General features: G+C 43.4%; 1 protein-coding gene across 7 annotated transcripts in view; it reads right to left on the reverse strand.

Moving 5' to 3' along the window:
- Positions 1–85: 85 nt before the first annotated feature.
- The window catches only part of epb41l5.L (erythrocyte membrane protein band 4.1 like 5 L homeolog), a 36,800-nt gene continuing 11,649 nt past the window's right edge, over positions 86–25,236 (reverse strand). For 3 of the 7 annotated variants that reach the window (XM_041575501.1, XM_018234066.2, XM_018234067.2), the window contains 25 exons: positions 23,366–23,552; positions 19,621–19,725; positions 18,487–18,529; positions 17,885–17,963; positions 16,844–16,888; positions 16,344–16,396; positions 14,714–14,834; positions 14,536–14,623; positions 13,866–13,954; positions 13,503–13,572; positions 12,377–12,546; positions 11,461–11,567; positions 11,235–11,262; positions 10,765–10,807; positions 10,372–10,469; positions 6,945–7,099; positions 6,656–6,753; positions 6,130–6,258; positions 5,972–6,033; positions 5,313–5,414; positions 4,883–4,976; positions 4,281–4,358; positions 4,038–4,079; positions 3,397–3,518; positions 86–1,793 (listed from right to left, as the gene is read on the reverse strand). In XM_041575501.1, coding sequence (XP_041431435.1) covers positions 1,736–1,793; positions 3,397–3,518; positions 4,038–4,079; positions 4,281–4,358; positions 4,883–4,976; positions 5,313–5,414; positions 5,972–6,033; positions 6,130–6,258; positions 6,656–6,753; positions 6,945–7,099; positions 10,372–10,469; positions 10,765–10,807; positions 11,235–11,262; positions 11,461–11,567; positions 12,377–12,546; positions 13,503–13,572; positions 13,866–13,954; positions 14,536–14,623; positions 14,714–14,834; positions 16,344–16,396; positions 16,844–16,888; positions 17,885–17,963; positions 18,487–18,529; positions 19,621–19,725; positions 23,366–23,545 — 2,259 coding nt within the window. In that variant the 5' untranslated portion in view covers positions 23,546–23,552 and the 3' untranslated portion in view covers positions 86–1,735. 7 annotated transcript variants of the gene reach the window in all.

Raw genomic sequence — 25,236 nt, forward strand, 5'->3', positions numbered from 1 at the left:
GCTTCTTATTAAAGCTGCAGCACCCCTAACTGGCAACCGCCAATTCAGAAGCAGAACATTCCCCCTTCACATACAAATACTGCAGTTTATAGAGGGGACTTAGGGGGAAGTCATTCAAGCTCAACAAAACCCCAATATTTGTACTTTCCTGGGTCTCATTTGAGCCCCTCGCTCAATCTATTAGTGATAGATAGATCTGCTGCCCCTATATGCAAATGATATGTTTTTGGTGCTATTCTATCTTCCACCAAAACTGGCAGGAAGTGGTACTGCAAGTGATAAAGCCGCCAATGATATACTGATGTTTGTGAATGCAGCAAAAAAACTGTCAGAACCGTCCCTTTAATGAGCATCACGAAAATCAAATATTTCACCCAAGTGAGCGCTGCTGCCTTTAATAGATCCACCTACACTTATCCCATTTCACCCATATAAAGGTAAACTGAATAGCCCCAATTAATTAATGCCCTAATCACTTTTGCAAAAATGTTACACACAGGGTAAGAGAAGGCGCAGTCCCTAGCAGAGCAGCTGCTTAATTCAGTCACCAAACAGTAATGTGGTCGGTCGTAAAAGAAAATCCCTACTATGTGTCACTGCTGTGCTCTTTTATAGAGAATATACGGAGGGACCCGGTGTCTTACAGCACAGCCACCACTTATACAGGACTTGCAGAGTTTCTGGTGTAACACAGTCATATCAGCTTATTCCCATATCTGGGACTGATTTAGCAATAAGGGCAGAAGACTGTGCCAGTGCAGTTACCTATACCCAAAAACAAGGGGCAATTTGTTAAGATTATTCAGCTACACGTTAAAAAAATGAAAGCAAACAGCTGATGGGTTACTTTGGTAACAGCACTGGTATAGTTTTGCACTTATGTTGGTAAATCAACCCCATTTTGTTCAAAAGCTTCTGCTCTGTGGCACCAAGTAAGTATTATTTCACAGTAATGGCACGGTGTGCACTACCACAGAGGAAACAGTATGAGGGCATCTGCTCACAGTACAAATAGTCACATAAATAAGGCTCTCTGTGCACAATAACAATTATTAACCAAACATCAACATGGAGATAGTTGGGCAAGATGGAGGCAGTAGGGCAGCATGGTGAGAATTGGGAATAGTTGGGCATGATGAAGAGGACAGTACCACTTTATATCAGTGTTGCCCAACATTTCCCAGGACTTACTAAAAGCCAATGGCTTTAGTAAAAGGCCAATCCGGGGGGCTGAAGGGGAATTCCTTGGACAGTCCTAATTCATCAAAAGTTGGCTTTGCCCTGATCCCAACCTGCAATATTTCTGATAAACATAAAGGGGCAGAACTGACACTGAATTAAAGACATATTGCCATGTTGGGAGAGGTAAAGGATTTACCCATCTATTTGCTGGAATGTTCCATAGAGTGGAATCCTCACCCCGCCTGCAGACGTTAAACATTACATAAAGTGACGCCCAATATATTCCTGGCCAGTAACTCGTTAAGGTTATAAGGCAGTTGAGACTCTTCAGTGGAATGTGACAAGATCTTTGGAAATGTGCGAAGGGTTCTGGTAATAAAAATACTCCAGTGTAAAAAAAGTACAACTGTGCCTTGATCCTCTTGCCCATTGCACATGAAACCTCTTGGCCTCCTTTCAAGCAGGATCAGCCATTGCAGCAGACTATGGGTCCAGAGGTCTCTTTCTAGGGTTTATTGGATTTCCAGTGTGTGCCAAGGTCTTGTTGTGGGACTCACAGCTCCGTGGTCAGCAGGCATTTCGGCTTTGGAAGCCCCCCAGGATCCCCGGTGCTGGAAAAGAGAAATTCTTATTACAGAAATGCACTTCCAGTGATACCACCAATATAATATATCAGAGGGGCCAGGACAGAGGAAAATATATATATATAAGGAACCATCACTGAGAAACTCAGAGTGGGGCAGAGTCTTTTTAGGCCAGAAATTTCTTTGAAAGATGCTTTAAATGACAACACACCTTACAAGTACGCTTGAAATCACTTATGGACGTGCGACCCCTATTACCACCACCCGGTCACTACATCAAGCTGCCTGCTGTTTGAGTATGTTCTGTCTAAAATCCATGTAAAGGCCGCCATACACAGGCCAATAAAAGCTGCTGACAGATCGAGTTGGCAGCTTATTGGCCCGTGTGGGGGACCATCTTCTTCGATCGATATATGGCCAAAAGTCATCCAGATCTTGATTAGGCAGGTTAAAAAATCCCGTCGGATCGCGGCTGCATCTGTGCGTTGATTCGGTCGCACAATCCAACCTCCCGTATCGGATGCATTATGATCCGTTAGTTGGGCCCCACGATCTGATAAGCCCGATATCTCCCATCTCAATGTGGGTATATCGGGAAGAGACCCGCTTGTTTGGCGACGTCTCTATGGCCACCTTAAGTCTATGGCAGATATCCTAAGTGGTGACAGGCTGGAGCAAACACTTGATGTCTATTGGTAGGTGTAAGGGCCGACACATAAGAATACACCCATAGCTCTGTGACATCACTGTGTTAGGCTGCATTCATTGATTTTAGAATGTAACCTCTCACAAGCAGAGCCCACCCCTTACTGTCTCCTGATATCCAATTGTAACTGTGATTTATTTTAAGAGACATATTTGTCTGTATATGTTAACTATTTAGTCTTGTATTTGTAAGGCACGGTGTGAAATGATGGGGCTATATAAATAATAATAATTACACTCCTTGGGCAGTTGGGGAAGGGGATAGTACTTATTTTTCTGCAATGGAGTAATTTGAGAGAACGTCATAGTACCCACGCCCCTTGTGATGTCAGACTCGCATAAATGGGAGCCCGGGCAGTTTGTAAGAGCGGAGTTTACAGCCCTGATATGCTAAAGGAAACCTTTAAAGTAGGTAAAAACAGAGTCAATAATAAACATTAATAATGAAGACTTTTGTCATCTAGAAATAAACATCAGCTGGTAGAATGATGGGAGTGTGTATAAGACCCCATACCTGTAAAGGTGGCCATACACCGGTATTTATCGGATGAAAGAGATCAGTCGTCGTCTCAATTGGGCAGAACTGAGAAACCTTTGAAGGCACCCGAACATTGTAACGTTAATGCTGAATCGTCAGACAGAGCTAAAGAATTCTTTTTGTTTTTACCTGCATATCTGATGACTCAGCTCTTGACGTTAGCAGCGGACAAAAGATCTTTCATAGGACCAATGGTCATAGGAACGATAGTAATTGTAGCGTGTATGGCCACCTTAATATAAATACAGTGCCCTAATGCTCGAAGGAAAACATCAGTTAACTATAAATCAGTTATATTGATAGGGTTTATTTTTCTTTAAAAAAGTCCCACACAACAAACAGTGCAGGGCCCTAAAGTAAATTGTTTGTAGTGGAACAGCTCCTTACCTCACACTGCCTGTTGGAGTCGCTGTTAAGTCCAGTGAGTCGGTGAGAGCAGGAAGCCTCTCTGGGTCATTGCTTGTTGTCATCTCACCACCCAGAAGTCCATTGGACACAGCGGAGCTCTGCTAAGGGAGCACATACAGGCACCAGATTAGGGTCTGTAGTTACAACACTAAAAGAACACACGGATTGTATATCGCATTAAACCAGTGGCTGAATAAAGACTCCCAGCATCCTCTATTGGTAAAAGGAAGGCAGAAGGTGAAGCTGCCACAGGGCTGCGAAACATTATTTTGTAATATTTATTCAATTTCAATTCCTCTCCCTACCCCCTGCGTGAACAATGGAAAGAGAGCAGCCCAAGATTAAGAAGGATTAAATGCCAGGTATATGGGTAACTGTTAAAAGCAAATGTAACAATGGATATCTATATATAAATCCCATCAGCCCCTGGGAACGTTGCTAATTTGGGGATTTTGAAGTCCGAAAAAAATGTCCTTGAGCAAAGGTTCAATAGTCCCTGCAAATTGTAAATTCTTTGCCACTACAATAAAAGGATTTATTACACGGAATGAGTTTATAACACCAATAAGCGATCGTCTTCTATTCTTAGGTTTCCCCATGATGCATTCTGGGATACTTACTGGTACTAACCACCGGGGGGTGACTGTCGTGTAAGAGGGGACCTGTTTGGGGTAAAGGAACCAGGCATTAGTTCAATTTCACAGGTGATGTTGTCAGTTATAGTTAAGGGGCCAGGGATAAGCAACTACTGTGGCCCCCAACAGCCAATCACAAAACACCCTACACCACCTAACATGCTGGGAGTTGTACTGCTGCTTGATATGAAATTTTACTAATTCCTGTTCAATGGGAAATTCTGGTACCTTCGGGGGGACATCAGTGAGGTCAATAAGATTTTCGGTCAGGGATGCAATGAGGTTGTCCAGGTCCTCGGTGGGACTCTGCAGCACGTTGCACAATAATGGAAAAATAAATGAAAACAAAGAAAAAATAAACTCCTCATTCACATTCTGCTTTGTTGCAATATTTTTGTTAAGTGTAATTACACACGCACACCCCAGGGGGAATCCTCAGGGGTTTGTTTTGTAAATGTGAACTAGAGACAATTTAGAGAAGAATGTGTTACTTGTACGTAAGGGGCATTAAAACAGTATTGCCACCTGCTGTCCGGACCGGGCCTGACAGTCAGGAAACATATTCAGAAGATGATCTGATGTTAATCTGCCATTTTATCTATTCTGAATTTTACTCTTGACTGTGGGTTGGCAGAACTGACCAGCAGGTAGCGCTGTTGTTTCAGTTTTGTTAAAGAAGCCTTATTATAAAAGCTTTTAAGTGACCACTGAAAACTGCTCAGAATATCAATTAATAGAACCTTACATTCACATCAAGGGGTTATATATTCTCTAAAGAAAGCGAATGGAAGATGAAACTAATACACTGCACAGAAAATGAGAAACTGTACCTTAATGTCGACCACCTCCTCTGGGGGGGTAATGAATGGGGGAATCTCTGGGAATTCACTTCTGGATGATTCTCTCTCAGCACTCAGAACATTTCTACAATAAATGTCCCAACGATTAACGCTTCAGCTTGCAATTTGTTTTATTAAGCAGAGAAAAGGGGTTCCAGGGCCCTATTGAATGGCATCTAATGAAACGATGTTTGTTTCACCCATCCCATCCCAATGTTCTCATAATGAATCCAGTAACCATGCACACACACCATTCTAATATAAAGTGCTCTCTACCTTGCTTTGGGAATTGTTATTCCTCACCACGGTGCACAATAATAATGTGCTAATCCTTTCCCACAGACAATAATTATAATTGAAGCTTAGTGACCCGAGGGTGGGGAGCGGTTACAAGCCCTTTAAAACCCCACTGGTCACTTACTTGATGAAGAAATTGGCTTTAGGGTCCTGGGAGTCCCTGAAGAGAGGCATTTCCCAGCTCAATGGAGTTGAAAGGTTGTTATTAACTTTCACAGTGATGCTCCTGCAGAGAAAAGGTAAATTACAGAGAATTATCCCTATCCTTGTGGTTTGCACGAGCCAGTGCTTTGGTTACATGCCGCCTAATGGCCAAATCAAAGGGTAAATCTTGCGCCAGTAAAACTCTTTTACTGAATCAGTTGGACAGAGAAAGTCATGTATAACAATCTGATGAAATAAGAGATCCCCCTAGTGGCCATAACTCTATCAACCTGCAATAAATTGCCTGGGAATATAGTCTACAGAACTTTGTACATGAACCTGCTTCCCCAACACCACATCATGTGATCATACTACTCTTCAGCGCTCTGCAGATTTCCCTCAGATGGAGAGAGACATGATTTAGTCCTATTCTTTTTTATGCGTTATGGCTGAGAGCACAAGCAGCACATAGAGTTAGTAGCTCACATCATTAATGCAAATCTGTGTTCTTAAACAATTTTACCATTTAATGAACAGGTATCTGTTCAGCCTTTGCACATCCCCCACACATTTCCCCCATTGGTATCACTGACCTTTATTGGAGTAGTAGATTATCTTTCTAAAAGGACAAAACTTTACCTGGCAGATGATTCTTCGGGTGTTTTATTCTTGTCGTCCAGTTCCAGGTCTTCCCTTGTGAGCTGCAATAAAATACAACACGGTAACATAATGACAGCTAACAGTCTCCAGTTCTGGCTGTGAATGCTGGGAGATGTAGTTTAGCCACTTTACTTTACCTTATGTCCAGCCTCCACCTGTGCCTTTAAGATATTGCTCTTTATGTCTGTTGTGAGCCAAACAGGGGGAGGCCCTGCACTTTCTACCGAGTTATTCAGCAACTTTTCCGGCAGCTTCACAGTCTCCTCCTATAAAAGGAAATTCATTATGATTAAGGATATTTAGCCATAATGGTCAGGAACCATGGAAATAAGTCCAGGCTAGAGTCAACCCCTTGACTTCCTGATCCTGTGCTGCTCTATTTGCTGTGGTCAGAAAAGAACCAACCACTGGGGAAGTCAATCCATCTCAACCCAGTACATAACCAGGTGCAGTGTTCCAAACCGCTATCCTTCCCCTCTCCTTGCTGCTCTCTTTCCAATGGTCAGGCAGTGGTGGGTCTCCGATACAGAGTTCTGATATTCTATATTTTCTGTTCCTGTGCTGCTTTCTTTCCCATGGTCAGGCATGGGGTGGGGAAATTGGCTTATTTGTGTCCCCCTCTGTATTGTTTCTAGGAGGCAGGAGAAACTGGTGGGACATTACCTGGTTATTCACATTGATATTCATGTTGGCCCAGATTGGGTGTGTGGTCACAGCGTCAGCTTCTAGGTTATTCCGTTTCACAGTCACATCCTCTGTACCTGCCAAAGCAACAGAGGCTGTTAACAAAGGCCACAGGCCTCAGACTCCACACGTAGTGCAGACAAGAAGATGGTCAAGATGGAGTCAGTAGAGCAAGATGGAGCCAGTAGGGAAAAATGGAAATGGCAAAGCTCTAGTGTATGTTCCATAGGTCAAACACAAGGGACAATGGGGATTCTATTTCTCGTACCTGAAGCCAGATTGCCCAGTTCCAACACAGTCTCGTCTGGATTGGTGAACGTCATGGTGATGGCATCAGGCAGAGGGGCAGGGCCCTGAGACACAGTCATGACATCATCCAGGTTGCTCTCAAGCAAGTCCTTGCTGTTGGCTAATCCAACAAAACTGTGGGTGTAGGAACAGAGATTATGCTTAATATTACCATTAAACACCCTCCCTTTCCCCTTTGTTGTGACTGTTTTGTAAGCAGGAGACCATTATGCAGGGGGGTTATCTATGCACTGGGATACCAGCCTCATGATGTTGTGCATGGGCAGGGCTATGATGTATAGGCGGGGTGAATTTAGTGGGTTGGGCGAGAAAAGGTGGATGGGGCAGGAAAGGGGGTGAGGAAATGGGGTTAGACAATGAGAAATTTATAGGGCATTACAGATTTACTGTCAACTACATGGTAGTGCTGGTAAACTTGTAATACTGGCGATTTATCGGCTGGGCAAATACCAGCCAGGTTCATAATCCAAACATAAGAAACCTTACGGGGAGGGATATAGAAAAAATAACTCATCCCTTCTCCTAACAGAATAAATGCAGAGGAGCCCAAACTTACACCCACACCCCCTACCCCTGAACACTGAAGCAGAACCAGCCACACAGCATCATGTGACGAGTTGGAGGCTCCAAAAAGATACATTGTAACAAGAACTTGCAAACCTGGATCACTTGTTTTTGCCCTGAGTCAGGGTGTAAGCTTCGGCTGGATGGGAGAAATTAGCCCCCTTGCCCCGAAATACAGAGGCCTATGGCTATCTTCATACCAATCCATTCCATGACAGATCCTATCGGATACCCATTGTAAGCAGCAGTCCTGTCCTGCTTTATGGCTGAGATTCTAGCTATCTGTATAACAGAGCATTCTGTCATAGTGCAGTTTGCAGACCCGTATTTCCTACTGAATTTCCCTGGGGTCTTGTTACACAGACTCAAGACCCAGACGATCACTTAAATTGAATAACTGGACATTCCCTTCCACAGAGTTTCTCATCCCCTGAAGTACATTATGTTGTTTCTGTCAGACAACCCCATTTCCAAGACTTCTATTTATTGTGGTAAATTATGAGCTTTGGACACTAGATACGAACAACATCCCAGTGGAAATTGGACATTATTAACCTGACAGATACACAAGATACTCTCCTTGTGAGTGCACACGGGCCAATGTAGTAGTTCCAGGTACGAATTTAGTACGGTGTGGCCTTAGCCATATCCTCTAGTGCCAAGGCAGTTTTATGGTGGTGCACAGAACTATATTTATTGAGTGAAAGGCCATTTAGCAGGGACCAGGCGAGCAACAGATGTATCTAATAGAAATTACATGAATATTCTCTGACCATCAGGTGTGTGGAATAGTGTGTAAAGTAAGATAAGACTAATCTGGAGTCTGTAGCTGTGCCTGTGACACATTTAAATCATATATGGTTTATGACAGAATTAGCTCGGGTAAGTATAGAAAGACAGATGATTTGCTCTATACGTTTTGTGCCATTTTTATTAATTACTAACCTCGATCAAGATGTAAAATTTGTCCTAATATTGTATTTTTAGTTCTGTTAGTAGATTCCGGTACTGGGACTTTAACAAATACTGTACTTACTGTATAAGGAAAACAATACTGCAGCTCCATCCTGTATGTATAAATACAAATATACAGAGAAGGAATGTGCTGGGCACACAATAAGCTATACCCTCATACTGTACTGTCTAAAGGAAACAATATGGCACCTCCCCCAAATATATAAATACAAATATACAGAGAAAGAATGTTCTATTTGACCGTCTGGCTGTTTAGTTTAGTTAGAGAAAATAAGTTAAAGGCAAGGCCAAGGTTCCAGATTCACGTAATATCGCAGTACTCTAACGTTACCCATGTGACAATTATATACTCATTTGTGGCCCAACTGAAAAGCCAGAACATTTTTCATGGGACACATTCATAAAAAATATGAGAACTTTCATCAAGTCCCTTGAAAGAGACTCAGAATAAGGTTATTTAGAATATTCTTTTGTGCCAATAAACATGCTCTGTTTCCTTCTGAACCATGAGAAACCTCCTCCTGTGTCAAATTCCCTCAATGGGACTTTCATAAAGGCAGTCAGCACTGCAGCCCCCGTAACTGTCTTTTAGTGTTCCATGAATATTAAAGTTCCCAAAAAGGGTTAAAGTTCAGTCAAGGTGATTCCAGCAGGAAGGCTCCTGAGCTCCATAGCTTTCCCAGCATTCTTAGCGTTCTGCTCATGGACAAAATGGCTGTAGCTTCTGTCCGCCATTAATGCTGCAGCCTGTTGCCTCCGTCCACTTCTGGCATCTTCTGTCACACCAGATGCCTCTGACGGCCTGCAGTGTAGGGTGGGGGTAGGAGGAAGTGATGTTCAGTGAACAAAGTCAGAGACACAAAAAGTAAAGATACAGGGAGTGTCAACTAAACTCAGCAATGGTGCCCAGTTGGGGGCGTCAGCCTGGTCCAAAAAGTCACCGGCAAAAAATGTGATTCATGATTGCATGAAAAGCGTCAGGGAGAAATGAACGAAGAACCGAGGGTTTGATTGCTCAGCATAGAAGATGAGAAGCCCGAAGCGGAATTATGGAAGGTTTTGCCCAGGATTCCGGATAAGACAGTTCATTGAGTTCAGCAAGAGCCAGAATGGAATCACAGCAAAGAGATCCTGGAACAATCACCTTTCCAGAACCACATAAGCAAGGAATCGGGACCCAAAACCCGAGACAGATGATCATTTATACGGCACAGCCCGAAGCGTTGCCCAAGATTTCTCCCAAAAGCAACAGCAGAGCAATTCCCCAAAGGCACAGGCGGCTTTATACCCAGCACACTGCCCATGTGATAAACCTCAACATCAGCCAATTAGGACCCACCACCAAGCTCCCAGTCACCACTACGACTGGACTACAAGGATCAGAATCACCGGGTGACATAACAGAAGAGAAGATTGTGATTTGTAGAGAATGGAAATATCGGAACAAAAAGACAAAAAGCTGGCACAGAATCAGAAGGGCCCTGGCAAACGCAGCATTCACAGAATATGAACAATTGTTCAGCCATTACATATAACCCATTACATAGGGTATAAAGACAATACTATTTAGCAATATAAACATGACATTTACTAAGGCTCTGACTGATTGTGACAATGCCCTTTTTGCATGAGACTAACCCCATATGTAATATAAGGCACTAAGTTTGCCCTGGTGCAGTAACCCATAGCAACCAATAAGATATTTGGATTTAAACAGGTGACCAGTAAATGCTTCTTGCCGATTGGTTACTGCCCCTGGGCAAACTTAATGACTTTTATTACATAATCCCCTAAAACTGGTGCTGCCAATAAGTAACTTCATCTGTGTGAAGAGGCAAAAAACAAACCATCGATCTCCCTGTCCTGCTCCGGGGCTTCTGGTGAGGTTCTGTATCTCCAATAGGGCAGATCCCGAGGGCGGGACACTGGGGTTGGAGGGCCAAGCCTGAGTAAAAGGAGACATTGCTTAGTTTTATTTCTCACCAACCTGATTTCATACAAGTGCCCCGATTTGAAGTTACTGTGGCACATACAGCAATGTACAGGCAGACCATGCCCTTAAGCATTAGTATTGTATTGGGAGCAATGCCTGCCTCACAGACTACTACCCACAATCCCAGAGGGACAAACTGGGCTTCATACTTATGGACTATTACCCACAAGGCCATAGGGTCAATATGGGTACAATGGGATAGATTGTAATACAATGTGTGACACTAGTGTTACACGAGTCATATTACCTGCTGTGATCCTTTGTTCTGGCCAGGCTGATCCCTCTGAAATCTGCAAACAATTAAAAAAGTAAAAGTTACTGAATATAAATAATAAAAAGACACTATTAAAGGGCAACTGTACCATTTCTCAGCAGAACTGTTTGTAGTACATGGTAATATGCTCACTGCTCACTGACAGTTCTATGGTGCCTCTTATTGCAGGTTGTGGAAACATATAGTGAGTTCTACCTTCTATGTAAAAGTGCAATTTTTTAGCTGGCCATGCCCCCCAAGTATCACACCACACCCCTTGTACTGCTAAACCACTCAAGAGTTCTCTTTATAACTCAGCCTGAAGCCTTGTGCCTTTATATGGTCACAGAACCCCTCAGTAACTTCTAATATCCTTATAATTTACAGTAGGAGGTACAATATTCCTTATAATAGGAGTGATACTGTATAACTCGGCCTGCAGCCTTGTAGCTTTATATACTCACCGTGTAAATTCTGGCCTCTGGGCTTGACCTGTTAATAAAGCAGGAAGTCTGGTAAGATAAATACATTAAACAGGGTAATTGTGGTTCTGCTTAAACTGACACTTTGTGCTTTAATGCCAATACAACTAGGAGCCAGATAAGCAGTGTAATGGGACAGGAGCGCACTCCCCTGGACTAAGTAATTGCATCTGCAGCTTGGTTGTAGCAAGGTTTATAACAACTATACCTCTCATCTGTAGTGTCCGGCGGGAGTAGCGTTTGCTGGGTCTGCGCTCAAAAGAGGACGATCTACGTGGTTTACTGCTCTTCGTGGTTTGGTATTCTGTCTTGCCACTAAAAGGAGAAACCGCAGTGTATTGAATGGGATGACAGAGGGATTAATGCAACAATGGAATTTTAAGTCTTGAGCAAATTCAGGTCAAGTTGAGGATTTAGTAAGGCTTATTTAAAGAAAGAAAACAAATACAAGCACACCACACCATTTATTTGTACAAAAACTCTGATTTATCATAAAAAAAATATAATTTTTTCCAGCAATTTGTTTTTCAGCGTCAGGGCCTGAGGGGGAAGTCGTTGATGAGATATAGGTCTAATTGACTCAACCCCTCAGGTCCAACCCCAAACCCATAGTCACTACCAGCCCTGAGCAAACCCAACACTCAGATGTCCAATAAGCACAACCCCCATGTTCTGATAGAAACTCTCCCAGCAGCAAGAAAAGCTGAAAAACCACATTTTTGTGCAGAAGACACAGAAATTCCTTCTGGTTCATGGCGTGCAAGATAAATATACTGTCTGCGCACTGACTCGTGTAAGAACATTCTGCAACTAAAGAAAAAACTGCTTCAGATTATATACTCCTATCTACAGAAACACAAACTGCAGGGGAAATTTCCTTTACAAAGTGCTCAGATTGGCTGTGAGAAACAGGTTTTACCCATTAGCCAAAAGAGGAGCAATATCTCCCACTGCAGATACAAATCTACATGCCGTGATAATGAGGCCACTCATACTTAGCCACACAGGGCCATTCCTAAATATATAATTTTTGGGGGGGGGGGGAAGATACAGTTCACCCAACAAACACCGTTTAAGCAGTCGTTTCAATCGACACAGGGAGCATTGCATCCAGTTCCTCCTACCTGTATCTGAATCGCGATCCCAGGCGTATGAACCCAGAGCGACTGGAGGTTTTATGGGTGGGGGAGCGAAGACGGAAGAAAGCATGGTGTTCCACAGCGCATTTCCACAGGTGCTTGCATGCTTTAGGGTGATCCATTTTAAATACAAATGTGTGCTCCTGCTCCTTGCCCTGCAGGTAAAGGGAAAACTCAGTACAGTCATTTGCCCGATACCCACCTACAGTCCAATCCTGATTTGGCAACCCAACCACATACACTGGGCCACATTAGGCTGATCCAATTGCAAGTTTCTAAGCCTGCAAGCCTTCAGGGATCTGTAAAAGCACCAATTCAGTTCTTGTGTTATGGGATTTTCAAACCTGCCCAATCAATAGGACAGATTGTTGGGATGCCCCATGCATGGGCCAATAAGCTGGCAGCTTGTATCGGCCTGTGTAAGGCCATCTACTGATGTTAAACAAAGCCATAAAGCACGAGGCATAATTCAGTGAAAGGTGAATGGGCTGCTGTATGCTCTGCTTGCAGCTCAATGATATAAAGCAAGAGACAGATGATGGGAAATTTCACATTGTTTGGCTGCAGGATTGCTACAAAGTCTTCCAATTGGTCTAGCCTGTATGCATGTGTAATGAACAGCTGCCAGTGGATCCATACTGGATCATTCACCTTCCAATTAAATTGGGGATAAAGGTACATTAGACGTTCTACAACAGAAGGCTCCAACATAATTTCTAAACATTCCTGGAGGAGCCGTCCACCAAGAAATTCTCCAGACTGCTGAAACTGCATGTATCCCAGGGCAGTAATGCGATAATAAACAACGGACAGCATAATATCCCTCAATCCTGGGGTGCAGCTCAGTAGGACCCTGTTTGGAGAAAATACCACTTGCTTTTTTTGAAAAAGGCCAAAAGCACCTCAATCATATTTATATAGGGAAGGAATGTCTATTTGTTTACTGCTAAAACTCCCTGCATCCCTTGACTGTCTTCTGGGAGTTCTACTTCAACTTGTGGATCCCTGATTAACAGAAAGCACCAAAACTAACTGGGAGCAGGAAACCCCTCCGACATGGGACTGGAGGAAGGAAACTGCAATTACAGCTCATATATCACGCGCAGCCCACCTGCTCATCATCTTCTACTACCACCAAAGTCAGCTTGCTCTTCTTGAAATCCAGTCGTGTGATTTTGGGCCTGTGGAGGGAGGGGGGAATTATATTATTATTGTAACCACGGCAGCATAGGTATTCCTCTGTACTAAGCACATTTCAGCAGGAACAGCCCCTTAAATCTGCTCATAGCCAGTACAGAGAGATACCATGAAACTATAGCAGCAGAACAGCCCTGCAGAAGACAATAGAACTTAATAAAGCTTCAGCTCCCACCCATGTGCATAAGTAAAGGTATGTGCATAAGTAAAGGAATACAGAGAAGGAATGCTCTGGGCACAGATACAGATACAGATTTTACTGGACAGTGAGACTTACCAGAAGAACAAGCCAATCTTTGTTTCCCCTTCAAATACCAGGACACCGGTTGGAGTGAGGCCAAGCTGATAGTCATTGTCATCACGAGCCTGTTATACAGAAACGGAGGGAACATTCACATTTCTATCAGACAAGGGTGTGGAGCCCCTGTAATCTCCATGATGGATTTCTGACTATTTGTCATGAAGCACTTCCTCACTTCACCATTCCATTTCCTACATAGACTAAATAGCGATGTGTCACTTTCTGTTACATCTGGGTTTCAATCACACAAAGTACTGGGCAGGCGTTAGACAAGACATGTCACAATATGTAAAATAGCGCAGTCTGGCATTCTGCTCATTGTTACTAGCAGCACCATCAATACAAGAATGGGCAGCTTTGATCACTTCCCACCAGCATGAGGGCTGCATATAGGGTTGCCACCTGGCCAGTATTTTACCGGCCTGGCCGGTAAAAATGATGGTTGATCCCAATGTTATTAATTGGGAAAAATATATAGGAAGGACGGTATTTTTTTCCAGAACAAGTGGCAACCCTAGCTGCATATAACATGCCCAGTAAACACTCACACACAGTGAGGAAGAGTAGTCACATGACTACTAGGAAGTGTAAGACTACACCAGGAAGTCTGTGAAAGCAACAAAGAGAACATAAAAGCATCACTTACCTTCACCATGTGCATATCGACCCCATACATCTCCAGCCACTTGGCTTTGTTCAGGTAGTTGGTCTCAGCCTCAGCTGGAGTTTGCCCCCTGGATGGTAAAATAGGCAATGTGTTTATTTGCAGGAGGAAATGAGGTCACTTGGATCACATGCATAATATAAAACACAGAGGTTCTTACCTGAAATCCTTCCACTTCCCAAGCACTGCAAACTCAAATTCCTCCGACTGGGTGGGTATAAAGCGGAACTCCGACACCAGGTCTGGGGTGTGTTCTGCAGGGTCATAGTCTCCCAGCTCCCCTGGTTGTACAGAAAGTGGGGTGTCCCTTTAACACAGCTTTTAATCTTGTGGGAGCCACACACAAACATTGCATTGCATTGCATATGTCTTTCACCACCTTCCAAAATTAACTAACCCTTTATATGCTGGGTAAGGTAGAATCTATGGGCCTGTGTGTCATCACTTCAGAGTTTCTGTCAGACTCAAACAAATCCAGTTTTAGGGGCAAATTATAATGAAATTAAAGACAGGGTACATTTATGTGCCAGTTGGCAGATATGGGAGGAGACTTTTTTTTCCTAGGCAAGGCTGTAAAGGGCCCTGTTTTAGAAGAAGCAGCATGTCCCTTTTAAAGGAACAGTAATACCAAAAAAAGAAAGTGTTTTAAAGTGACTGAAATATAATGTGCTGTTGCCCTGCAATACTGGCGTGTTTGCTTCAGAAAAACTAGTATAGTTTATATAAATAAGCTGCTGTGTAGCCATGGGGGCAGCCATTCAAGATGGAAAAAATGAGAAAAGGCACAGGTTACATAGCAGATAACATATGCTGTGTAGAATACTGATCTTATCTGGTATCTACTGTAACCTGTGCCTTTATAATAGTCTTTCTGAAGCAAACACACTAGTTTTGCCATAGCAGAGCAATACTACATTATATTATTACTTATTTTAATACATTTCACTTTTTACTGTTCCTTTAAGATGTGGGTATATAGGGTAAAGGTTTGGCTCCTGGTTATGTCTGTCTGTGTCTCGGAGACAATCTGCTTAATCCGGCTTATCTCCATTCTCATGTAAGGGCAGCAATCTGATTATGTGACCATTGAGCAGCAACCCATCCCTATCTGTCTGGGCATTCAGGGGGAACACAGCGTTTGTTAGGGCCGCATGCCCCCAGAAACGAGACGTCTAACAGTGGGACCCTCAAATCGATTTTTTTTTATTTTATCATAAGAAGGGAACTCTACAGGGTAAAAACTCAGCTACACATGCGCACAATTGCATTGCCCAGAGACTGCATTACAGTTAGCAGATTGTGAGGTCACTGGTCACAGGCAGATAAGAACTTTAACACAAACACAGGTGAGCAATGAATTCCCTGGCTACAGACAGGGGGCACCCTAACCTAAATACAGGACTAGACTATTTCATGTTCTCTCTCTTCTTTAAACGCATATAAATATTCAGTACTGGATTAACAAAGGCTGGGTTGACAGGGAAGCTGGGAGTTATAGTTCCAAAAGGGTGGCTATACTCTTACACTTTTCAATGAAGAATGATATTCCTGTGTATAAAATGCATTCTGCAGGGCTGTCTGGCCATGTATGAAACAAACGATTCAGTTTCACAAGCCACATCTTTCACATATTTCACATATTTTGGGTGATGTTCTCTTCCTCATTCCAACTGGTGACTCTGATATTTAATAGCAGTATTTTGTCTTTCCTGCAAATGTAACATAGGGCATTGGGGTGCAACTGCACTTTGTGTAGCATGGAGCTGATGAGCAGAAGACATGCCACTTACCTTGCAAAGAGTAAGCTGCTAACTGCACGGCTGTATCAAAGGAGCAATCCAGTCTAACAGGAACAGAGAAGTGAAGGTGAGCAAAACATCCATCTAATGAAACAGAAAAGCTGCACACTCTACAGGAAATCTTTCAGATCTTATCACAGCCACAGGAATCTGATCTAACAAGCTGAAGAGTGTGGGACAAAAAGACTTTTTGTTTGGCGCTGAGGTGGCTCTATACTAAGCACAATTCAGCAGGAACAGCCCCTTAAATTTGCTCATAATTTAACAGGAACATGGCTAACTGGCATCTGACTAGTTTGTGTGAATGTGATAGGGCACTTAGACTGTAACAAACATTGGGGCAGTAATGATGCATGATCACCGAACAGTGCTGCACAACTTGTCAATGCTATATAAAAGATAATACTAAATGTAGTGTTGGTTTGCCTTTATGAATTAGCTTATTAGAGGGAGGAAGCAAAACCCGGCGCTGGTCTTTATGAGACACTTACTTGCCACTGAGAATGTCTTGTTTCAGCTGCAGCACAAAGAGATACCTGCAGGGGAATACAAAGGTCAGTGGGAATAACTCAGATTTATAAATGGCTTAAGCATAGATGTGCAGATTTTATTCTTTGTGTGACGAAAGCTTGTTCGTTTGTTTTAGTCTAACGATCTATCATTAACCATTCCGATTAAAAAAGTAGGAAAAAGAACAAATCAAACTATGTTCTGGCCATTAGTTGACACAGCAATCATATGAGAATTATATCCAACAAATAGTAGTGACAGTCTCCCACTGAGATCGTCAGATAGGCAATACAGAGATCTTATTGGTAGGGTTGCCACCTGGCCGGTATTTTAACGGCCTGGCTGGTAAAAATGATGGTGATCCCAATGTTATTAATAGGGAAAAAAGATAAATATAAAGGAAGGCCGCTATTTTTTTCCAGAAAAGGTGGCAACCCTAGGCACGAAAAATGTTGCGACACTCCACGTGTGGTACAAAAATCGTACAAGATGGTATCTTTGCATCTATGACCAGCTTTACACACTTACCCTTACACAAACACATGGCACTGAAACCTCAAAGTGGCAGGGAAAACTAATCAGCCCTAACACCCCTTCCCCCCAATCATTGGAGCAAGTGTCACTAGGAGTCTCCCCTTTAAGCTGTTACCACCACAGGCCCCACCCTATTAAAAATCCCTGGAATTTATCAAAAGTAAATAAATACAGAATAAATGTCATTCCATGTCTGGCACATTGGTGCAATCGAACAGAGAACGAGGACGCCTGGGGGCAGGGTGAGTGAGCTCAGATAAAAATAGTGAAGTGAAAGATAAACACTCAGTGCTGCATGCTTGGAATATTTGTTTCCCTGCCCTTTAACCCAAATTAATACCCAACTGGACTTACAGGGGCCACGGCAGGTTCTACAAGCCCAGATTTTACAGGAGAAAGCCATGGTTTTAGGTTTGGATGGAGAAAGAATTCTTCTAAATCTTCTAAAATTCAACTCCCACCCTGCAGATTGTGGATACTGGACTCACCGGGTCAGCTCCTCTCTAAGATTATTGGGTTCTGAAGAGTAGAACTTCACCCGCAAATGCAGGCAGTAGGGTGGCCCAACTACAAAAGGAACAGAAGAGAATGAATGGAGGTAGGGCTTGTTAATTACATTGTTCTGCACTTCTGGCCTAGTCAGGAGGTAACTAATATCTGGCAATACAAAGCATTCTACAGCTCCCCCTGATCCCCATGGTGGTGGGGTTTGTCAAGCTTAGAACTAGACAAATTGGTGTGTTTGGATATCAGTGCCTCCCACCCTTCTCAGAGCGGTCCACAGCACTAAACTCCACCCCTAGCTGCTCAAACAACTGAGTAAATTTGTAGGAAAATATTTTAGGCTTGGAACCCCCAAACAGTCAACAGGGGGTTCATCACATATAACAATTAGTGAGCGTTAAAGGGCAGGTAAAGCCCAAGTAGTCTACCAACACAAAAACTGCTAGCCATGAGTGCAGCACAGCATCCACATTCCATAAGTTTGTATATTTGTGAATGTGAATATACTGTGCTTCATTTGCCCTTTCCTACAAGCTTATATAATATAAATATATGATAATTATGGTATAAAAGGGTTGGTACTTACTCTTTACTTGTTTCTTGATACTTTTAGTGTTATCCAGCCAGTGCTACAGAGTGAGAGAGATCAGACTGGTCATTACCAAGCAATGGGCTAAACACAGAGCAACAATGTATCTCTGCAACCACTCTGATCCACCCTAGGCCCACATGGGTGCCCCAGCACTAGGGTTTCCACCTGGCCAGTATATTACAGGTAAAAATTATGCTTGATGCCAATGTTATTAATAGGAAAAAACGGCAAGACTATAGGCCGGTATTTTTTTCCAGAAAAGGTGGCAACCCTACCCAGCACAGGAATGCTAACAATTGTGGCCTCACTCATTCTCCCTCTCTTAGTAGGGAATCTCATAACCCTTCCTAAACTGATGGTGATTTCTCCTTGCCTCCAGGCATATTTCATTATATTGAGCAGAGCAAAATATTGAGGGCAGTGCAGGTTTCTAAGGTGCAGCTATAAAATCAGTACAACTGACTCAGCCCTATTAAATGTATTATCTGGTACAGGATTGTACCTTTTAATTATCTAGATAAAAGGGGAACACAGCCCTGTTCTCCTGCAGTTGGGTAATAATGTTATATTTCTGCTTCCCAGAAGCCTCTTATTGGGTGCTTGGGGCTGGGGTAAGGGCGGGCCCTGCACCTATCCGTGCCTGTCTCCAAATGCTCAGCTCACAGCCCAGGAATGTGGAGGAGATAAAGAGAAAACAGACTCAGAGATGAAGCTAAACACAGTTTCAATCCCACCCCCACAGCTCCCCCCCCCCCCCATTATCCTCACAGCAACTCCGCAGCAGCTCATTTCCCTGTGCCCAAAAGACATACATTTGAAGAAAGCGCCCCTTTAAGGCTAGTGAGTGGAGAGGCAATGAACACTAATCATAAAAATGTTTCCATAAAAAAAACTACATAGACCCCTCCAGGCAGGAATGGGTTACATAGTTCATTTAATCATGGATGTTAATCGTGCACTCCTCCAGCTGTTACTACAACTCCCAATGTCCCCTTACAGCTAAAGGCTGAGTGTTGTAGTTCAGCAAGAGCTGGTTCAGTCCAAAAAGAACAATCTGGAATGAGAACATCTGACATTAAACAACAATATCTCAAACATGGCTGCTACTTACAGAATGGCGCTACTTACAGGCACTTGTGCTGAATCCATGAACTGCAGCCCAAAGTAATCCTTCTCTATCAGATCCAGATGGTACATGATCTGCTCAAATAGCTCCTGGCCCTCGGCTTTCTTCTGCATAAACAGATAAACCCAAGGATCATTCATTAAATCATTTACATGCGGCTGTAACTGGGTATATATACTAGTTATGCATTGAATTGGATTTGGTTTGAGATTCTTGGGAGTTGCGCATCCAAGAGCCTGGCCAAACCGAATCCTTACCCTACAAAGTATTCAAAATTTGCTGCCTGCACTTCTGTTCAGGCACGTGTGTCAAGTCTTTGTGCCAGGAAAAGGATTTGAAATCGGTTAGGTATTTGACGGAATTCTGTGTAAAGTAGGGTTCAGTGCATCCCTATTTTATATGAGTGGGGGCAGTCATATTGTTTCCCTTGGACACTACATTCCTTCTCTGTATATTTTATATATTCCATAGCACTATATAGAGACATTCCCATCAGTTCCTGCCACAGTGGAGCATACAGGTGTCAGAACAGCTTGGTGCTCCAGTCCAACAGGTATCACAACTACATCTTACAGATGGGAATCCATCTACAGCATTGCAACTACTGCAGAACTATAAACCCCAGCATCCTTCACCATACACCTATGTTTAACACTCTGTTGAATGTTATTATTCCCAGTGTTTGCCTTCATGGCTTTGCTTTGATCTGACCTGTCGTTCTTCCACTGCTACAGATTTAAAGTAGTGTATAAAATGTTGAGTCATGTATCCGTCCCCCGGGCCAGGGGTAGGAAGGCAAATGACTGAGGACAAAGAATAGACAAATCACTGGGGAGCTGCGGGTCCCCCCCCAGGATCCACTCTCCCCTCTACACTTCTTGCCCAGTTCCAGGCAGAGCATTGAAAAGCCTCTTTGTGCTTCCTAATGAGCAGAGCCATGAAATGTGCTTTGTTCTGCAGGGGGAGAAGGGGCACAAGAGCCCGACTTTGGCTGCTCTGGAATTCCTTTCTCTGCCACCCAAGCACCAATGAGCAAAATAAATATTTACTCAGCACTACTGGCCAGAGGCACAGGGAGAAGGGAACTGCTGCCTTATAACAGCCTTCCAGCCTATTTCCACCTACAGATAGGACTCACCAACATTCTCCTCATCGTTTACAGTAGGTTGTACATTATCGCTTATTTTACATGAGTGATACTCAGTGTTCCCTGTATAACTCCTCCTGCCTTATCACTTGTACATTATCCCTTATGATACAAGTTATACTCATAGTTCCTTGTAGTTCCCTGTATAACAGGTTGGTGCTCCAGCCCAACAGGTACCAGGTAGGTGTAAACCCCACCTACAGAATGCAACCTTGTGCTTTTATATGGTCACAAAGCCCCTCAGTGACTTCTAATATCCATATGATTTACAGTAGGCGTACATTATTTCCTATAAAATAAACATCATCTTATAAGATTTAAAAGAGAAATTAACCCTTACTTTAATTATAGGGCCCTATACATGCAACCCTCCTCTACTGCCTTACAAAGGCAAGTATAATATGATTTCTGTGACATTTAGTGTTTGGGCATCTGCTTCAAAGCAAGGATACTAATGATTTCATAAGAAAAATCCATAATAGTTCAGAGTCAGCCTGCAGCCTTTCTTCCTAGTACCATATCCAGACTGGCAGAATATGGGCAAGTGGCAGCTTTGCCCAGGAAAAAGCCCCCAACACGTCTGGTGATATTCTGGTTATCACAATAAACAACACATACTACTAGGATTACAATGACAGAAGGCACTTATGTGCTGCATGGTTGGTTGTATTCTGTGTAGAAATGCACCGAATCTAGGATTCGGTTCGGGATTCGGCCATGATTCAGCCTTTTTTCAGCAGAATTTGGATTTGGCCGAATCCTTCTGCCCTGCCGAACCGAATCCTAATTTGCATATGCAAATTATGGGCGGGTAGGGAAAGAGTGTGACTTTTTGCATATGCAAATTAGGAATTCGCGAAGGATTCGGGAGTTCGGCCCAATCCAAAATAGTGGATTCGGTGCATCACTAATTCTGTGCCTTTGGTTTTGTTAGAATATTACTGAACCCCCAAGGAATTCACCCATAGACACATTAAACCTCTTGCACAGACGCTCAGTATAGCTGCCCGACTCTCTCCCGCCCCACTCTTTAGTTCCAGGTCAGTAGCACTCAAACTTGGCAAAATCTGCCAGCCAAGCCCAGTACGTGGCCCATTCATCTACCAGAACACAGGCACCGCAAACTAAGTACTGTACAAGGGACAAAGAGTTAGTGACTCTAGTGATACCTGCTGCAGTCTCATTATGCTGCTACAGCCCCAAAACCGAGATCCATTTCCTGAGTGGGACTTATTCTCATTACATTTTCTTTACTCAAATCTATAACGCTAAGCAAACTTCCAAATGTCTATTCATTCCTCCTTTTCTCTGGGTTTATAGTTATAAGTAATTGTGTTTGTCTGACACTGTCTGTCTGTCCATTTCCGTACTCTGAATCTGACTTTAGATACAATGTAGCAGAAGTCACTTATCTTCAAGGTCTGTTAATCATCTGCTTCAAGACTCCACTGAGCACAGAGTCCCCCACCATGGCCTGGTCATGTCAGATCAGAGCATTAAATCACTGCTTTAGTGGGTTATAGGTGTATGGTGGTCAGAAATCCCCCCACAGCCCTCTCCACCCAGGACATCTACCTGGTGATGCTCCACCTACGGCCAACTACCAGTTGCTGATCTATGTATTTGCCTCTGCTCTGCCCCTCCGATGATGTCAAAGGTGGGTTGGTCGGCACTTGTACATAAATAATAGTAGTTTGTGGGGGGGGGGGGTCAGGATGAATCTGGGTTGGGAGAGGAAGGGTGGGTGAAGGTATAGTTGACTTTTTGCGGACTCGCACTATTACACATCACTCTCTTCTGGTCACTGAAGCTGCCATGTTCCTCATTCAGATGCAGAGTCTTGTACTGGCCACTAGAGGGAGTGTCGTTTTTAGAAAGTGAGCCCATATGTATTTCTCAGAATTCTGAGGGCAGGACATGAATATGTATTATCTAAGTTCCATAGAACATCAAACTGGATGGGACTGATTAAAGATGGCTGAATATAGCATTGCTCCAACCTACATTAAAGGAATTGTTCAGTGTGAAAATAAAAACTGGGTAAATAGATAGGCTGTGCAAAATAAAAAATGTTTCTAATATAGTTAGTTAGCCAAAAATATAATGTATAAAGGCTGTCGTGATTTTATGTATAACAAGTCAGTCAGAGCACTACTTCCTGCTTTTCAGCTCTCTTGGATTACACAGACTGGTTACCCTGGTTACTAGACAGTAACCAATCAGAGACTTGAGGGGGGCCACATGGGTCATTTCTGTTGCTTTTGAATCTGAGCTGACTGCTCAGAATCAATTACAAACTCACTGAACAGAAATGTACCATGTGGCCCCCCTTCAAGTCGCTGACTAACTCAGAGTTATAGAGCTGAAAAGCAGGAAGTTGGATTCTGGCTGTTTTATTAGACATCTGTTCACTCCAGCCTTTATACATTACATTTTTTCCTAACTAACTATATTAGAAACATTTTTTATTTTGCACAGCCTATTTATTTACCCAGTTTTTATTTTCACACTGAACTATTCCTTTAATAAACACAGTTATAGAGAGAAGGGATGTTCTGGGCACAGTAAGTATAAGTGAAACCCCAAGTGCAGCCACTTACTGGTAAATCCACACTGACGTCGCTCCCATCCAGCAGGGACACTCTGCATGTGATTATGGACCTCGTATCTCCAGCTGCTGGAATGTGAGTCGTTGCCCTCTGGGCTTCCCGTAGTCGTTCCTTCTCGGCATGCCGTCGCATGGAACGGCGACCCAGCGTGCGCCGAAAAAAGCTCAACATCTTTAAGCTGAGGGAAAAAGTAACAGAAAGCATTACACTGCATCGCACAGAAACAGAACATTAAACTTGAACTGGTTGCTAGGATTTGTGTCCCCAGCAACAAGCACATTTAAAGCGAGGCTACAGTTTAATTCTTAATATTCTTTCTATCACTTCCCTTTTTAGATCCATGTCCTCCCCCTATAAATTCCTCATACTGACGTTCAGGTCCAGTTGCTAGGGTAAGTGGCCCTAGCACTCAGCACAGTTTCAATTTTGAACTGGAAAGGTGCAGAAAAACATGCTTTGGCATCCAATGAGATTTCTTTGTCAACATCAAAACAAAAGGTACCTGGGACAAGAAGAAGGGGTCCTAAGAGACAAGTTTCTTTGGGATGTCCAGTGGATGGGAGGCACAGGGATTAGATGAGAGAGATCGGTTCTATGTTTTTCCACTGTGTAATTCATAATGAACTGGAGCAGAGGGCATAGGGTGAATTAGTAAACCCTAAATGTCCGAGGACCTAGAAATTACCTTATATATTAGAATAAGGGGCAGACAGGAAGGATGATGTCTCTCCATAGCCCAGATATCACTTGTCAGCAGCTCACAGGACACTGGCCCAGTCAAAGGACAAGGAATGAAGGGGAGGTCAGGCTACTGATAACTCTCTGCCCCAGGGCCCCAGTCACAAAACAATCAAGATAAACTGCACATTAAGATAAAGTTTAATTGGCCCATAAGCTGGTTGTCCCACCCCTGGCATGCAGCATCAATGGGGCATTCCTTCTGACTGGGGGTCAGTGTGTGCAAGTGCCCTGCAGGAAGCCACCCCGCTGTCTGATTATGTCATTGCCTACTACATATTAAAATGGGAACTTGCCTTTTACTAGGCTATCCAAACTGGTGCCTTTTGTGCTTATTATGGGATGTGCCAAAATCCTCAGGTTCAGATAATCAGTCTGAAAGCCGAGAGTCTCCCCCCGCCCTGGGTTTTTTAAACTGGCAGAGCTGCAATCCTGTCTGTCAGCACCCACATTGCATATCTCTGCCTTTAACCTCTGGGCCTGGCTGTAGCAACACTAATACCCCCAGCCAACAGGGAACTGGAGTTTAGCTGCAGTATCAGGGCAGCAAGAAGCAGCAGCAGCAAGAATGTCCCCCTTAATTTTTTACTTTTATTCACAGCTGAGATAAAATGCAGAAGCCAGTTGCCCATTCTGTGCTGCCTGAGGTGTCCAGTGGGGTTCAAAAGGTTCCAAACCAACAGGCTCTGAGCTTTACACCAGCTCCCAGGGATATCCAACCCGCTGCTCCCCAACTCCCAGCGCCCTCAAGCAGGGCATTAGGCTTAAAGGCTACTGCAACTCCCAGCAAAGTTCCAAGTTGTCAGCACTTCCTCTTGTTTACACTTACTCACAAGAGATTCTTCCCGATCCTCACCCAGTTGCACGTCCCTGCTTGTCTGAAATGCTTATGGGACAGAGTAACCGATAACTGATTCACCCCCTTCCCTCTTTCATAAAGGATCTATTAGGGGATACCACTGTACCCCAGCAACCAGTGCATTTAAACCCCAAACTGCAGAGCAGAACAAATAATAAAGGAGGAGGGTTTGGCCAAAGAAGTTTGGGGCACCAGGCCACAATCTGACAGGCAGGTAAGGGTGAGGGTGAACCACGAAATCCAAATTAGAAGTAGGTTTGCCACC

This window comes from Xenopus laevis, chromosome 9_10L (assembly GCF_017654675.1).
Source record: "Xenopus laevis strain J_2021 chromosome 9_10L, Xenopus_laevis_v10.1, whole genome shotgun sequence".
Taxonomy (NCBI): domain Eukaryota; kingdom Metazoa; phylum Chordata; class Amphibia; order Anura; family Pipidae; genus Xenopus; species Xenopus laevis.